Source organism: Ylistrum balloti, unplaced genomic scaffold (assembly GCF_031769215.1).
Source record: "Ylistrum balloti isolate Yb309-2 unplaced genomic scaffold, AGI_CSIRO_Ybal_v1 Utg369920, whole genome shotgun sequence".
NCBI lineage: Eukaryota > Metazoa > Mollusca > Bivalvia > Pectinida > Pectinidae > Ylistrum > Ylistrum balloti.
The window spans coordinates 385,507-402,487 of NW_026782038.1; the positions used below are offsets into that span (position 1 = coordinate 385,507).

At 34.5% G+C, this 16,981-nt stretch overlaps 1 protein-coding gene across 1 annotated transcript; it reads left to right on the forward strand.

Annotated features, from left to right (window-relative positions):
- The first annotated feature begins 462 nt into the window (after window positions 1–462).
- LOC132546918 (xylosyltransferase 1-like) lies at window positions 463–13,088 on the forward strand. The gene is made up of 12 exons (XM_060210645.1): window positions 463–474; window positions 1,536–1,794; window positions 4,228–4,356; window positions 4,971–5,159; window positions 5,568–5,725; window positions 6,884–7,086; window positions 7,462–7,542; window positions 8,513–8,729; window positions 10,028–10,204; window positions 11,097–11,193; window positions 11,572–11,900; window positions 12,423–13,088. Exons 1-12 carry the CDS (start codon window positions 463–465, stop codon window positions 13,086–13,088), a joined length of 2,517 nt encoding a protein of 838 aa, XP_060066628.1.
- Window positions 13,089–16,981: the final 3,893 nt, after the last annotated feature.

A 16,981-nucleotide genomic window follows, 5' to 3' on the forward strand; every position in this document is an offset into this window, starting at 1 on the left:
GTATTTATGTCCTGCAGTAGTTGGTTCCACAAGGGGCCAGCACATGATTACTTCTGACTTTACTAAAGTCAGATGGTGGGCTTAGGATGTTGAAATAATATTTGTGGTAACACTTAGCAGCTGGGTTATTACCAGATGCAGACTTATTGTCATAAAAATATGGTGTGTCATATGACGTCGATTAATTAAGAAAGAAAGCATTTATGAACTGACTGTGATCATTACTTAACTTTGAAGAATGTTTATTCAAAAGTTTGATTTGATATACATTAAGGAACTCTTATTTTCTGTTACTTATTTGGTCTTTTATTTCATAAAGTTTATGCTTTTCTTAACAATATTTGATGTTTATAAACAACTGTTTACAAAGGGTTTAGGTGTAAAGAAGAGTAATAAAAGATCCTGTCCATGCATATTCTGAGCCAAAGGCATCTGTGTACCTGTCAGTAATGTATGATTAAGATGGGACATAAGGTACTTGATTAGACAAACATTATTTTTTTCATGACTTGACTATAACTTAATGCCTGGAGGAATATTCAGTGTAAATACCCTAATTAACAGACATTCTTGTGAAGACTATTTCATATACAGAGTATACTAGTATTCAAAAGTCTTCTCTGTATATTGCGAAAATATTTTCCACTACTTAAGCTCAGAAATATCATATAGTTACGTGTGCATGGTAGTTAATCATTCATGACTTTGGTCAAGCTTGTCAACTCAAAACTAGTCAGAAAATCTTTATGTAAGTCTGATGATGACTTTCGTTGTGTAAATATGTTTATGAAAGGATTTTTTTAGCAACATGAGAGGATGTTAATGGTATTTCACTTGGGAGAAGTAATACACAATGAGTGAAAACTGTTTTCTCACCTTAAATCACTTCTAAATATATTGCTTGTTTCACTTATATCTACAATCTTCAAAGCTTTAATCAGATGTGAATCTTTAGTTGATTACCACATTACTTTGTAAAACAAATTGTTTTCAAGACTTTTGTTAAAAGCCAGATCAACTGATAATGCTGTAAACAGTTTTTAGCTGTTGGCAATTGTGATTGTTCTGAAGTGCTTAACATATCCATGTCTGATCATGATAAATATACATTGTTCTGTATGATAATAATTTTGAATCAATGTTTAAACATTAAAATGCTTTCTGAATGTAGCTATCATTGATGCAATTGTAAGTGACCTACTGGCAAATTCTATGAAGTCTCTGTACATGCAATTTACATACCACACCATTGTGATGATGTTAATCAAATAACTAGAAATAATTCCTTTTAATTTAATTAAGATGAAAATAAACACTTACATCCAGCTCACATGGTCTGATCTAGGTTTAAGTGAAGTAAGTGCTTGTTATCCAAAAGATGACTGACAGTGTATTGGTTGGTCAGGTTTTTTTCTGAAGTGAATCAATTGACATGTTGCAAGCCTTTCCTCAATTTTCATCTTTTTCATATTCGTCCTCATTTTCATATCAATTTTATATGTGTGGTTTTTTATGGTTTTCTTCTATTTTGACAGAATGGAAAAGATCCGCCTGATGTTATGAAACTTAAGCCGTTATTTACACAGACATCAGATAGTTCATCTAAAGACAATAATACCATCAATATACAGCTATCATATAAACCAAAGTGTCTGATTACTGGGAAGGAGGCTGTGTCAGCCATTAACAGATCACGAACACCAGGATGTAAACAAGAGATTGCAGATATCTACTGCCTTTCTCAGGAGGGTAAACTTTACCCTGACAGTCTGCCTAATAGCTGTCCACATAAAGGTATAATCTAGGACAAGATATTAAGTAAAATCTGTCTTACCTCTTGTCATACAATTTCTTTGCCATTAACTTGTTGTTGCATTATCAGTGGAACTTTGATAAAAGTCTTTGGTGCTGTAACTAGTATTTCTAAACTTATCAAAACTTGTTGAGATGAGTAGATTGGTCTTTATCATATATGATACTTTGTGTATTATTTTCTAATTGTGTGTATATTATAAACAAAAGTATTTGGATTAAAGTGAATCACTATAACCATAGTGTCGCTATATATAAGTGCCCTTGATATTTGGTTTGTAAGTCATTATATGCAATAATATTCTTCTTTGGAAGTGGTATTGCTTTGGGATGCTTTTAGGGTGTGAAGATCAAAGTTCAACATTTTTGTTACAATAGACAGAAAATTTATTCCATAACTTTGATCTCTTCAGCCCAAGCTTTCTAATGTTAATTTCAAGTAAGTTTGATGATAAAGGGTCAAGGTCACTTACTTTATAGATATAACATTGGTATCTTTCATTTGTTTTGGATCAATCTTTCTACAGAGCTTCTTTACAAGAAGGCTTGCTCAGGATATTTTATGAACTGAATTTGAAATTCGCTGTGGATGGAAGCCATTGATTATCTTGGATTTCTTCACCTGAAGTGCTATCAGTTCAATATAGAGCTCCTACAGAAACTTTTCAATAATCATGAAATATCCTCAAATTATTTTGGTATCAAAAACAAAAAATTGTTTGCTAGCTCAAATTTAATTTCATAGCTGTACCACATGGGTCAAATGAATACTTCCATAGCTGTACCACATGGGTCTAATGAATACTTCCATAGCTGTACCACATGGGTCTAATGAATACTTCCATAGCTGTACCACATGGGTCAAATGTACCACAATACTTCCATAGCTGTACCACATGGGTCAAATGAATACTTCCATAGCTGTACCACATGGGTCAAATGAATACTTCCATAGCTGTACCACATGGGTCAAATGAATACTTCCATAGCTGCACCAAATGGGTCTAATGAATACTTCCATAGCTGTACCACATGGGTCTAATGAATACTTCCATAGCTGTACCACATGGGTCTAATGAATACTTCCATAGCTGTACCACATGGGTCTAATGAATACTTCCATAGCTGTACCACATGGGTCTAATGAATACTTCCATAGCTGTACCACATGGGTCAAATGAATACTTCCATAGCTGTACCACATGGGTCAAATGGGTCAAATGAATACTTCCATAGCTGTACCACATGGGTCAAATGAATACTTCCATAGCTGCACCAAATGGGTCTAATAAATACTTCCATAGCTGTACCACATGGGTCTAATGAATACTTCCATAGCTGTACCACATGGGTCAAATGAATACTTCCATAGCTGTACCACATGGGTCAAATGAATACTTCCATAGCTGTACCACATGGGTCAAATGAATACTTCCATAGCTGTACCACATGGGTCTAATGAATACTTCCATAGCTGTACCACATGGGTCTAATGAATACTTCCATAGCTGTACCACATGGGTCTAATGAATACTTCCATAGCTGTACCACATGGGTCTAATGAATACTTCCATAGCTGTACCACATGGGTCTAATGAATACTTCCATAGCTGTACCACATGGGTCAAATGAATACTTCCATAGCTGTACCACATGGGTCTAATGAATACTTCCATAGCTGTACCACATGGGTCTAATGAATACTTCCATAGCTGTACCACATGGGTCAAATGAATACTTCCATAGCTGTACCACATGGGTCTAATGAATACTTCCATAGCTGTACCACATGGGTCAAATGAATACTTCCATAGCTGTACCACATGGGTCAAATGAATACTTCCATAGCTGTACCACATGGGTCAAATGAATACTTCCATAGCTGTACCACATGGGTCAAATGAATACTTCCATAGCTGTACCACATGGGTCAAATGAATACTTCCATAGCTGTACTTCCATAGCTGTACCACATGGGTCAAATGAATACTTCCATAGCTGTACCACATGGGTCAAATGAATACTTCCATAGCTGCACCAAATGGGTCTAATGAATACTTCCATAGCTGTACCACATGGGTCAAATGAATACTTCCATAGCTGTACCACATGGGTCAAATGAATACTTCCATAGCTGTACCACATGGGTCAAATGAATACTTCCATAGCTGTACCACATAGGTCTAATGAATACTTCCATAGCTGTACCAGATGGGTCTAATGAATACTTCCATAGCTGTACCACATGGGTCAAATGAATACTTCCATAGCTGTACCACATGGGTCAAATGAATACTTCCATAGCTGGAAATAAAGATTTGTTATTGTTTGCCACACAGGCAACACCTTTACATTTTGGAAAGACTTTCTTAAATACTGGAAATAGATATCTAACTAGCAAACATGTTCTTTCAGGTATGTACAGCAAAGGCCATTATCTGGGCTGTTTCCGTGACAACATGCAAATTCGTGACATGAGGTTTCACAAGGAATTTCCAGAGGATAATACACCTACCAAATGTATAAATCTGTGTATCCTTTTAGGTGAGATTTTACCTCCCAACACTTAACATCCAGTCAAATAACTATTTGTTCAACCGCAAGATCAATTACATGAACATGGAAAATATCCAGAACTCTGACCTCTATTGACTAAAGATAAAATTTCATGAAAAAGTTTTAAGTCATTTATTTAGAAATTACATCATAATATGCCAGCCTGGAATTCCAACCCTTATCAACACTTTATACTCTATCTTCAATCTAGTTTTGCAACATTATGTAGGTCAAGAGTGTTTTTCATCATTAATTTTTTGGAGATTTATGTTTGTTGATTTCATGCCATCGGGTAACCTGTCCATGAAATGTTAAAATTGGTTTAAGATGATTTATTGGGCTATATATATCCATGAGTTATAGTGTTCAAGAAACCTGATTTTCTTAAAACAAAAACATACACATACACAAAAATGCACCCCAGGAAATTACATGATTTAACAGTTCAAATTTTGGACTTTACAGAAAGGGTTCAGTACTAAGCTAGTTGTATATCTCTTACATCATTCTCATCTACATCTCCAATTTTCAGTATATATAAAATTGTGTATTGGCCTTTTATAAGATAGTTGTGTGTATATTTTGTTAATTAACATTTTCAGGTTTTACATATGCTGGTCTACAGTACAGTAAAGAGTGTTGGTGTGGGAATTCTTATGGAGCACATAAAATGGAGGAAGAAGAAAGATGTAGCAGTCGTTGTCCAGGCAACACTGTACAGAAATGTGGTGGATTCCTCGCTAATAGTATATATAGCACAGGTCTTAAAGGTAGGTGTCATACAGGTGATAGTGTGTATAACACAGATATAACGGTAGATGTCATACAGGTGATAGTGTGTATAACACAGATATAACCGTAGGTGTCATACAGGTATAAGTGTCTAAAGCACAAGTCTTAAGGGTGAAATATTAAAATCTGTGTTTATGGTAAGTGGGGGTACATCATATATAATACTTATGTTACTATACAAAGGTATTAGCATTGCATTCAAAACTAGTTCATTGTACATTTTGACAATAGTGATACAACCAATTTCAATATAGGACTCATTGGAAGCCAATAGGCTGATGACTGAACTGAAACCACAAACACTAGAGATTAAGACACATTTTAGATAAATTGCAGCCTACTTACTGTTTATACTGTACTGTTAAATTTGTCTTATTTATATGTTTCAGAGAAAATACTTAATGAAGCATCCTTAGTATCAGAAGATGCAGAATTAGAAATGAAAGACGAAATGGTGAAAATTGTTTTTGTTTTCACTGTGAATGGGCGAGCTGTTCGTCAAGTCCGTAGACTGCTGAAGGCCATATATCATCCCAATCATTATTATTACATACATGTTGATAAGGTATTGTATTTTTTTCATGTGTTTTATTTCTTCAAATTCTCTTAGTTACCTAACTGAACTCATGTAAATTGCCTGTCTGGTAGGTTTCTTGTGCATTTTTAAGCAGGGATTCATTTCAATTTGCTTCCATAGATACAACTTCAGTGAATTAAAAGTGAAAAAGGAGAATAAATGTACCGAAGAAGAGAGCACATAAAACAAATAACAAACTCTGTAGGGAGTTCTCACTGCAGTCCTCGCACAGACATACAGTGAATAATAATGCAGGCAATTAAAGCATTTTGCAAAAGATTTCCCAAATTGATACATTGGATTAATTCATTTAATAAGTTCAACCATTGTATTGAATAGTGCATAAGCCATTTTTCATCATTGAAGACATCATAAAGAAGTATTTGCCATTCACAAACCTGTTATCCACCCCTCACATCATTTTTTTATGTTCCCACCATAAAATGGGAGGAGGGGGACATACAGCATTCCCCTTGTCTGTTCTGCTCCATCCTGTCCCAAAGTGAAAGTCAAGGTCACCCATGATAGATACAGAAAATCATCAACTGATTCAATTTAAATTTTTATCAACTTCATTCTTTCATGGTATTTATTTAAACTTCATGCAATGAGCAAGTATAAGTATTCTTTGGACATTGTTGTGTTTCAAGGTGTCAAGGTCACCAATGCTATATATCGAAAATCATTAGCTGGTTCAATTTAAATACAATGCAACATAATTCTTTCATGGATTTTGTTCAAACTTTATACAAATATCAGTTGTGAACATACTTTGGATATTGTTGTGTGTCAGAGCCCCAAGGTCAAGGCAAGATAATTCTGCTATAAATAGAAAATCATAAATTGATTCAATTTAAATTCAACTGAATTTTTACACGGAATTTGCTCAAACTTTATACAAAGATCAAATATAAGTAAACTGTGGACATTATTGTATTTCAGGGGTCCAAAGTCAATGCCTTGGGGGCAGGGGCATTTGTGTCTTACAGACATTTTCTAGTTTTAACAAGTTGGCACTGATATAGCAAAGAAAGTAAATATTATGTATTATGTAACCACAGGAGGCTTATTTGAGAGTGATGATATTGAATCAATAAGAATATCAGTTGTATGCTTATTGTTATGTTGCTGTGATATATCTTTCAGAGGCAGGAGTTCTTATTTCGGGAGTTACTTCCCCTTGAAAAACAGTTTTCAAACATTCACCTGGCACGTACACGGTTTGCAACAATATGGGGAGGAGCAAGTCTTCTACAGGCTCACCTCCATTTTTTGCAAGAATTGCTTGCAATGAAAGATTGGAAGTGGGAATATTACCTCAACCTGAGTGAGAGTGACTACCCTTTAAAGTAAGTCTGTTCACAGGGAAGCACACAATCTGCTCCTTATTTTTTTTAAATAAAGATTTTTTAAAAAATCTGTTAACAAGCAGAAATATGAGCATCATACAATAATTTGAACTTCCATGAATATTTTTTATGAAACTTTAAAACTCATATATTGTTTCTACATGTATATTGAAATTGATTTGGTTTTACTTCAATCAGATTTCCATCAAGATTTTTATGACATCAACATGTAAAAATAATTTATAACAAGCTTACATGTTTTGTATAATATACTGATTTTCATAAATCTTAAATAGCTTTTCTGATTTAACACTGTACATGCCATTCTTTGTGTCATTTTATATATCAAACTATGATTTGTCTATAAACTTTCAGGCGTTTGAAGACGTTAGAGCTTTTCCTAACCAAATACAGAGGTTATACCTTTCTAAAATCTCATGGCAGGGAAACAATGCGGTAAGAACCTCCTGGTCTTTGTGATCAAAGTGTTATCCCGCTGTATCCAAATTCATTTATTATATATAAAAGCGATTCCCCTGCTGAAATAATCTCACTGTAATACATTTTTTATAATTTACCTTTATTGAATTATGTAAAGACATTCAATATTTTTATTTTTTTAACATGTTTAATTGATGTATTTTCATGGTACATTCATCTTAATTATTTTTTTAGTGCTTTTTACTAATTTTTAGTTCACTTGGTCGAAAGTTCATCTGTTGACTTTTTCTAAAAGTGCTATTAGTCATGAACAATTGAGTGTATTTTAACCAAATTTCTTGAGAAGTATCTTTAGGGAGTGAGTAACCATTATTTTATAAGTTATGGGTTCCGACACACTGGTGCCAAAGGGTTAGAACCCAAAAGGGGATCTTTTTTGTGAATTCTGTAGGAATGCCAGGATTCTGTCTAATTCAGTTTGAATCATCCTCAGATGAACAGGAATGACTATTGTATCAGCAGTGGTTCTTTGCCTCCTGGGTTTGGAGGATTGAAGCCCAATAGCAGAAATTTAGCAAATTCTTGAAAATTCCAGGATTCTTTCTCATTATGGTCCGAAGCATCCTTGGATGAAGTAGAATAAACTTTGTAAGAATGGGCAGTCTTGGCCCCATGGAACAGAAGGGCAATGCCCAGTAGAGAAAATCAAAATAATTCTTTAAAATCCGGATTCTGTCCCAATTTGGTCTGAAATATCTCTATGTGTCTCTGCTCCCTAGAGCAATGGTCCAATAGGGAAATAGAGCAAATATTCTAAAATTCATTTTCTTTTGTGCCAATATATCATATTATTTCTTGGTGAGTGATGTGCCCAATGGGTCTCTTGTTGTATTTGATATTTTTATGTTCATCATTTTATCCTTAAAATTCAAGTTCATTCACTTGATTCAATTTAACACATATTTTCTATATGTATATTTCAAAGGTTTATACAAAAGCAGGGATTGGAGAACACATTTTTTGAATGCGAAAACCACTTATGGAGAGTGGCACAAAGAGCATTTCCCACTGGCTTCCGTCTGGATGGAGGTAGTGACTGGGTGACCCTACATCGCGATTTCTGTAGCTACGTCTCACAATCAGATTCTGAGTTGGTGTCTGGTCTCAAGCAAGTGTTCAAGTACACACTACTGCCAGTAGAGGTTTGTTTTACGAACAAAAAGTGTCATGGTTATAGATGAATATTTAGAGGATATAAATGTAAAAGTGACAGCTTTAAAACCTGTTCTATTGTTATATTGATCAGCTGAATACAGACCAATGTTTGTTCGCTGCATTTATTGCCCCATGAAAAGCCAGGGTTATTTTCAGGCAACGCCATTTTGTAATAGTCGGTTACTGCCTCATTGAACAACATATGAGAGGCCCGTCAATTTAGTAATTAACATTATGATAGCAGTAGAGGCAATGAGGGAAGTGATGAGAATTAACAAGTCTTTTGCTTTATTGATGCTTAAGAAATAATTCTACACTTCCTTGTGTCGCATGATGAACTTAAACATTGAACTGTTTAGTTGCATTTGTGGTTTTCTTTTTAAATATGATTTGAATTAAAATCAAATAGAACAAAAATGTAATCATGTTTGATAGTGGAATCTGTCTAATGGAACATCACCATTTCTTTCACCACAATACTGATTACTGTGAATGGCATTGCGGGCAAATGTTACAGTTGTGAATCTTTTTTCACCTTGTATCATTTCTCAAGGAGATATCACATATATGACATGTACCCCAATAAATGCAGAGGTATGGTCCTTTGATTTTTTTAATACAGATATTTGTCTGGAGGTGAGGGACTATCATTATTTTTGATACAGATATTTGTCTTAAGGTGTGGGACTATCACTATTTTTGATACAGATATTTGTCTGGAGGTGAGGGACTATCACTATTTTTGATTCAGATACTGGTCTGGTTGTGAGGGAATATCACTATTTTTGATTCAGATATTTGTCTTGAGGTGAGCGACTGTCATTAATTTTTAAACAAATATTTGTCTGGAGGTGTGGGACTGTCACTATTTTTGATACAGATGTTTGTCAGGAGGTGAGGGACTATCACTATTTTTGATACAGATACTGGTCTGGTGGTGGGGGACTATCACTGTTTTTGATACAGATGTTTGTCTTAAGGGGGAGACATATGGTATTTTTGATACAAATGTTTGTCTGGAGGTGAGGGACTTTATGGATTGCTTGCAATATATTGTTCAAAACTTGACTTAATTTTTGTTCCAAAGTACACTTAAATACCTTTACACTGAAGCCTCAGTATCATTTGCATCAATTTATAACAACTTTTAAGAATGTAGAAATAAATAGAAAATTAGAAGTTTTGAATGCCCATCACACTGTAATATCCTGTTGTGCTAGAAAACCATCAAATTCATGGGGTTATATATAGATGTTGATATGTTGTTGTTTATTCTGTGTTTCAGTCATTCTTTCACACACTTATACACAACAGCCCTTTCTGTGACAAATTAGTCGACAACAACCTACACATGACCAACTGGCGTCGACGACAGGGCTGTAAGTGTCAGTATAAACACATAGTGGACTGGTGTGGCTGTTCCCCTAATGACCTCAAGTCCAACGACTTTGACAGACTCCTGGTAGGTTGTTTGTGTCAGTGAACGTCGAAGACCTTGGAATAATAGAAAAAATTGATGTCCTTTGACATTATCATTATTAATGTTTGGTGTTACATACATTATATTATCTCAGTTTTACTGAAGTCATCATTGACAATCTTTCATTGTATAACCAAGCAATACTCAAACTTTTATTTTAGTCTTCTGACCTTTTGGCCCAGATGACCTATGTGCTGTGGCCATCTGCCATAATCATTTCATATTATAATTAATAACATAATAATATAAACAGAGATTGATTATGTATTCTTATTGTTCTGAGATCCAACATGGCTGTCATGTCTGCCATCTTGTATAACACTTTTTAAAGTTCAAGTTTACTGATCTTAAAATGCAAGTTTTGATGGTTTGATATACAGTAATCTATTCCAGACCAGACTAACTATACATTAAACATTTCAGACCAATTTAATATTTGAAATATGGACCAATCAGTATTTTATTTTTTACTTTAATTCAAAAGTGGCTACTTTAGGAAAATCTACAATATCACTTAATTCACATTTGCTTTTTGCCAAATTTAATGTAAAAATCAGTTTTGTTAATATTGTGCTTTTGTGTCTGTCTGTTTGCCATTTTTATTGGCTTTTCAATAATTTTGATGGCACATAGTACGGTATGGCATTGTCATCTTTCGTATACTTTTATGTAAATTTGTTAAGCTATAAATAAAAAAATGTTGTAGTGAATGCAGGATTACAAGGACATTCATTTGTTGCATATGTCTTCTAAAGTGTTCTCAGACTTTTAGACTGATTTACAAGGATCATTTCTATGCATGTATGTGACTTTTTGCATTAACTAGAATTTAAAATAGCTTGTTTCTACACAATGCTTTGTTTTACTTATTCAGGCCAATGAGCATAAGCCTACATTCTTTTCAAGGAAGTTTGAAGCCATTGTCAATCAGGATATCATCAACAGTTTGGATCTCTACCTCTTTGGAAGAAGTAATGAAGGTAAAGAATTCATTTCATAAAAGGATTACCCCATGGTGGTATGGTCTAGTTGCATTCAGTCTGTCTTAAGTTCATTGGCTGAATTTGCATTGCGATCTGCTAAACACCAAAAATACTGAGCACATTATTTCCCATCCCATTGCACCGTGTTTTGAATGAATGTCATACCTTGAGATTCTCTTAAGTGATTAGGTTCCTTTTTTACACAAAAGTATCATAACACCAAGTTCTAAACTGTATTAGATTCTGATTTCTGAGTTAGAGACATTCAATCCTACAAAAAAGTATTTTTGAACAGAAGTGAATATTGTTTTATTTCATGTTTTATGTTGAATATATATATGATTTATGATTTGTCAAATGTTACAGAAATGAGTGACCATTACTGGCAGAATGAATACCATCATCTGGACTATGATACCAAGAAAAAGGATGAACACCATTCTTTTTATAGGTCTTTCCTTCGACGAGCAGCTAGTGACCTTGAACTTCAAGCTCAATGTCGAATTATTCCACAAAAACTATTAGAGGTACACCTCCTCTACATCCGTGACCATTTTAGTGGAGTTCTAACTCTCTATGAGGCTATGGATGAAAACACCAGAAATACTGTAACCATAGAAACACATGTACAATGGGTGAAAAAATATGCTGTAATTAAACCTATGGGGCCAATTGGAAGGCTAATGAGTCTTGAGGTAATAATTGATTTAAGACACTTTTGATGAGGTTGTTTCATTATGTACCTAAAACAGTGATATTGACCCAGGTTGATGATTTTGATTTGTATGACCTGTTAGCTTGCTTTCTTTCAATGTTGTATGAGCCAAATAGAAGTTGTGTTGCAACACATCAAACGAAAAGGACAGTTGTGTACTGGTCAAAGTTTTCACTTTGTTTAAGTTTATCACTGAAGTCTTGCTTCAGATGGTGTATAACTTTCAGCATCATGATTTTCTTGAGTGTTCTCTATTGAGGCGAACAGCATTATATTTATCAATATTTACTGGCCTTAAACACTTCTGTCTTTTCTGTCCTCTCTTATTGGACCCCTCACCAACTTGATAAAAAGGGAAGGGGTAACATAATAGTCTCTTTGTGCATGCACCTGTCAAAGTGTCAGTCAGATAGTGCATCCATCCAAAGCTAAAAACTACTTACATGAACCCTTCATTCATGAACTCTGAAATATCAAGTAATGTTCTGTTTGCTTTTCACAGGTTGGAACTGACTTCGACTTGAAAGAATTGATATTTAGAAATTACGCCCAGCTTTTAGGACCCTACAGTGACCTTGTCTTGCGACATGTTTGGGGTCAAGGTTCAGAATTCACAGTCTCAGTGGCATGGATAGATCCTGCCAATGTTGTAGCGGCATCGTACGAAGTGACAGTACCAAAATCTAGTGTGGAGTATATAGGTAACCACAAACCACAACTATCAGTGCCACTGCGACCTGGTGTATGGACTGTTAAACTGATGCACCGTTGGAATGTTGTTGCAGAGACAAAATTTCTAGTAATTCCACTCACTATGATGAATGGCCAACCAATCAACATGGTGGAGGCAGAATTATCTCATGGGGGACCAAAAGAATTCTATGCATCTAAGGACTTTTCAGAATTCAAGAATGTCTTGAAAATTAATACTTCAAACATATTTTTAAATGAAGCAATATCTAATAGTAAAAAGACAGGGGCAGCTTTAGAATCTTGGATCGATAGTTTAACAGAGGATTTTTGGTCAATACAATCCACCTGCTCAGTTAATGCAGAACACTGTCCTCAAATTGACCTCTGTGACACAACTTCTTGGAGTTCAAGGTCACCTGATCCCAAATCTGAAATCCGGGGCATTGATAAACGAACAGGACAATTGATCAGCTGACATGAATATTAAGTTCAGGTTTACAAGCAAATTGCTGTGATATTTTTATTTAAAGCTTCTGTAAACCAACTTTCTTTTGAGGCTACTAACTTTTGTGATTTCATTTCTGCAACAAGGTCACAGTGAATTATTTTCCCAAATTCTGAATGAAAAATTCAAAGTGCAGAGTCTTCACTTAAATCCCAGAGAGAGCCCCATATTTAATTGCTAAATTTGGCCATGACAGGTGAGCTTTCTGTATGACCTTTCTGGGTCACAGTGACGTGTTCATAGACTGCTATGACATTTAACACCTTAGAAACAGCATATGGTACAAACGCCCAGAAGAATTAACTGGTCTAACTGACTTTCTAATTAATTAGATGTCTTCTTTGTTTGCTTAGACAGTAATGTGAAGGTCTATGACAGTTATCTTAAAGCTTGTACATTGCTTTTTATTAAGGTGACTCAGTTGTAAAATTCATACCTTGTCTGCTGAAATGTCAAAAGGCCGTAAAACCTGTTAAACAAATAAGAAGAACATGCTACAGATCTCTAATGGAGTGTTTCATTTACCTAACAAAAACTCCACAGAATTGTCCTTACTAGATGTTATAAACATGCTATAGATGTATGTACTGTTACATTATAGATTCAGGAGAAACTGCACTTAAGGTAAATAGTCATTATTATAAACAACAAATATTAACTATGAAAATCCATGTTCATTATCTATATTCTAATTTGTGGTGTTAAGTTTTCGTGTTTTGGCTTTGATAGCAAAATTTGCAAAAGTAAATTGCATGCAAATGAAAGTTGGTTTATAGTAATTCTTTGCTTGTTTTATAGAGAGGAGGAAAATACATAATCAACATTTCCCAAAGATGTCCATCATAAATTTTCAAATGATCTTGAAAAATCAAATCGCTCAAATTATTTCATTGTCTTAAGCAGGAGTGTAAATGATGTCATACAGAAACTTATTGTATTTAAATGAATTGGTCGACAGCTATTAGACACAGCTTTTCTTTCTCAAACTGAAGTGAAAATATGTGTAAAATGTAAAAATTTTGTGGTTTTGACGTTGAATATCAACTTTGTAATTTTTTTCTTTTAACTGGTAAATGAAATTTTATGCATTGGAATATATTCAGAAATTAACTTTTTTTGATACTGTAGATAGTATACTGCATTCATTTACAGTAATACTTATATTGTTAGTTTCATAGTATGCCATATAGAGGTAATATCTGTAAGTAATGTACATCTAGGCCTGGAAGCATAATTACCCATATTTAATGTTTTGTTACTTACTTTTTGTTGTTATATTTATCTTGGTGCTTTGATCATATTTTTTGGAGTGAGACAAAATTCTTCTACATGTGGCGTACCTTTTAATATTATTTACACAACTGATGCTGGGCATCAACTGTGTTTTTTATTTGTTCCCATATTCAGCTTTTTGTCTGCTGGTGCAAAATCAGATAAACTGTTGACAAATTATGGAAATTCTGTAGTGACTTAAGAAATTTGTATTGCAACATTTTCAGATTTAAGTGTTTTTCAGATTTTTGAGTGAGTGATTACTCATGTAAGTAATATAAGTATGAAAGGTTATTGTTTTGGACATTTTAGAATAAAGAATTTTAACAAGTTTTTACTACTGTCAGTTACAGGTTGATGTTATGATTTTAACTTTTGAACAAATGAATGGAAATGGACACAAAGTAGAACAAAGTTGAAATATTGGTGTACTTTTCTTTTGGTGCTTTTGTTTTTATAGAATATGTTGGATGAATATCATCTTAGATGTACACTTTTTATGAAATTGTTTACAAAGTTACATATGTATTTCATGTTACACACAGGAGGGTTTAAGTGAATTACTATCATATACCAGTGTAAATGAACATGTCAATGAATATGTGGTTTAGAAATGTTTTTGTTATTGCTATTTCCTATGTTTTAATTTGATCTTGGGAAGAGATGTAAACAATCAAAAGCTTTGTATATTTTTGTACAAATAACTAACACCCACCCTTTATTTTTGATTGTCTTTGTCAGAGCTTGTATAGGTATTGCTACTATTTTGTCTGTTTGTTTGTCTTTGTCAGAGCTTGTATAGGTATTGCTACTATTTTGTCTGTTTGTTTGTCTTTGTCAGAGCTTGTATAGGTATTGCTACTATTTTGTCTGTTTGTCTTTGTCAGAGCTTGTATAGGTATTGCTGCTATTTTGTCTGTTTGTTTGTCTTTGTCAGAGCTTGTATAGGTATTGCTGCTATTTTGTCTGTTTGTTTGTCTTTGTCAGAGCTTGTATAGGCATTGCTACTATTTTGTCTGTTTGTTTGTCTTTGTCAGAGCTTGTATAGGTATTGATACTATTTTGTCTGTTTGTTTGTCTTTGTCAGAGCTTGTATAGGTATTGCTGCTATTTTGTCTGTTTGTTTGTCTTTGTCAGAGCTTGTATAGGTATTGCTACTATTTTGTCTGTTTGTTTGCCTCATTCACAGATGTCTTATTAAGCTGGGCACATAATGCTTATTTTTCTTGAGGTAATGTACATATTGAACAAAACTCAATTTTGAACATGCCCAAACAGAGATTCATTGGTGTGTTTTCCTTTTCCTGGTGTCTCTATGGTGTACAATGTCTGTATTTTGCTTTTCTTGGTGTCTCTATGGTGTACATGGTCTGTGTTTTCCTTTTCTTGGTGTCTCTACGATGTACAATTTCTTTGTGTTTTCCTTTTCTTGGTGTCTCTATGGTGTACATGGTCTGTGTTTTCCTTTTCTTGGTGTCTCTATGGTGTACATGGTCTGTGTTTTCCTTTTCTTGGTGTCTCTATGGTGTACAATGTCTGTGTGTTTTCCTTTTCTTGGTGTCTCTATGGTGTACATGGTCTGTGTGTTTTACTTTTCTTGGTGTCTCTATGGTGTACAATGTCTGTGTGTTTTCCTTTTCTTGGTGTCTCTATGGTGTACATGGTCTGTGTTTTCCTTTTCTTGGTGTCTCTATGGTGTACACGGTCTGTGTTTTCCTTTTCTTGGTATCTCTATGGTGTACAATGTCTGTGTGTTTTACTTTTCTTGGTGTCTCTATGGTGTACAATGTCTGTGTGTTTTCCTTTTCTTGGTGTCTCTATGGTGTACATGGTCTGTGTTTTCTTTTTCTTGGTGTCTCTATGGTGTACACGGTCTGTGTTTTCCTTTTCTTGGTGTCTGTATGGTGTACATGGTCTGTGTTTTCCTTTTCTTGGTGTCTCTATGGTGTACACGGTCTGTGTTTTCCTTTTCTTGGTGTCTCTATGGTGTACAATGTCTGTGTGTTTTACTTTTCTTGGTGTCTCTATGGTGTACAATGTCTGTGTTTTCCTTTTCTTGGTGTCTCTATGGTGTACATGGTCTGTGTTTTCCTTTTCTTGGTGTCTCTATGGTGTACACGGTCTGTGTTTTCCTTTTCTTGGTGTCTCTATGGTGTACATGGTCTGTGTTTTCCTTTTCTTGGTATCTCTATGGTGTACAATGTCTGTGTGTTTTACTTTCCTTGGTATCTCTATGGTGTACAATGTCTGTGTGTTTTACTTTCCTTGGTGTCTCTATGGTGTACATGGCCTGTGTTTTACTTTCCTTGGTATCTCTATGGTGTACATGGTCTGCGTGGTTTGCTTTTCCTTGTGTCTCTATGGTGTACAATGTCTGTGTGTTTTGCTTTTCTTGGTATCTCTATGGTGTACAATGTCTGTGTGTTTTGCTTTTCTTGGTATCTCTATGGTGTACATGGTCTGTGTGTTTTCCTTTTCTTGGTGTCTCTATGGTGTACATGGTCTGCGTGGTTTGCTTTTCCTTGTGTCTCTATGGTGTACAATGTCTGTGTGTTTTCCTTTTCTTGGTGTCTCTATGGTGTACATGTCTA

Bases quoted from the DNA above. Each gene is read 5' to 3' on its own strand.
- LOC132546918 (XM_060210645.1), top strand. The intron at 4,357-4,970 runs GTGAGATTTTAC...TAACATTTTCAG, and splicing joins AAATCTGTGTATCCTTTTAG to GTTTTACATATGCTGGTCTA. The intron at 11,194-11,571 runs GTAATGAAGGTA...CAAATGTTACAG, and splicing joins TCTCTACCTCTTTGGAAGAA to AAATGAGTGACCATTACTGG.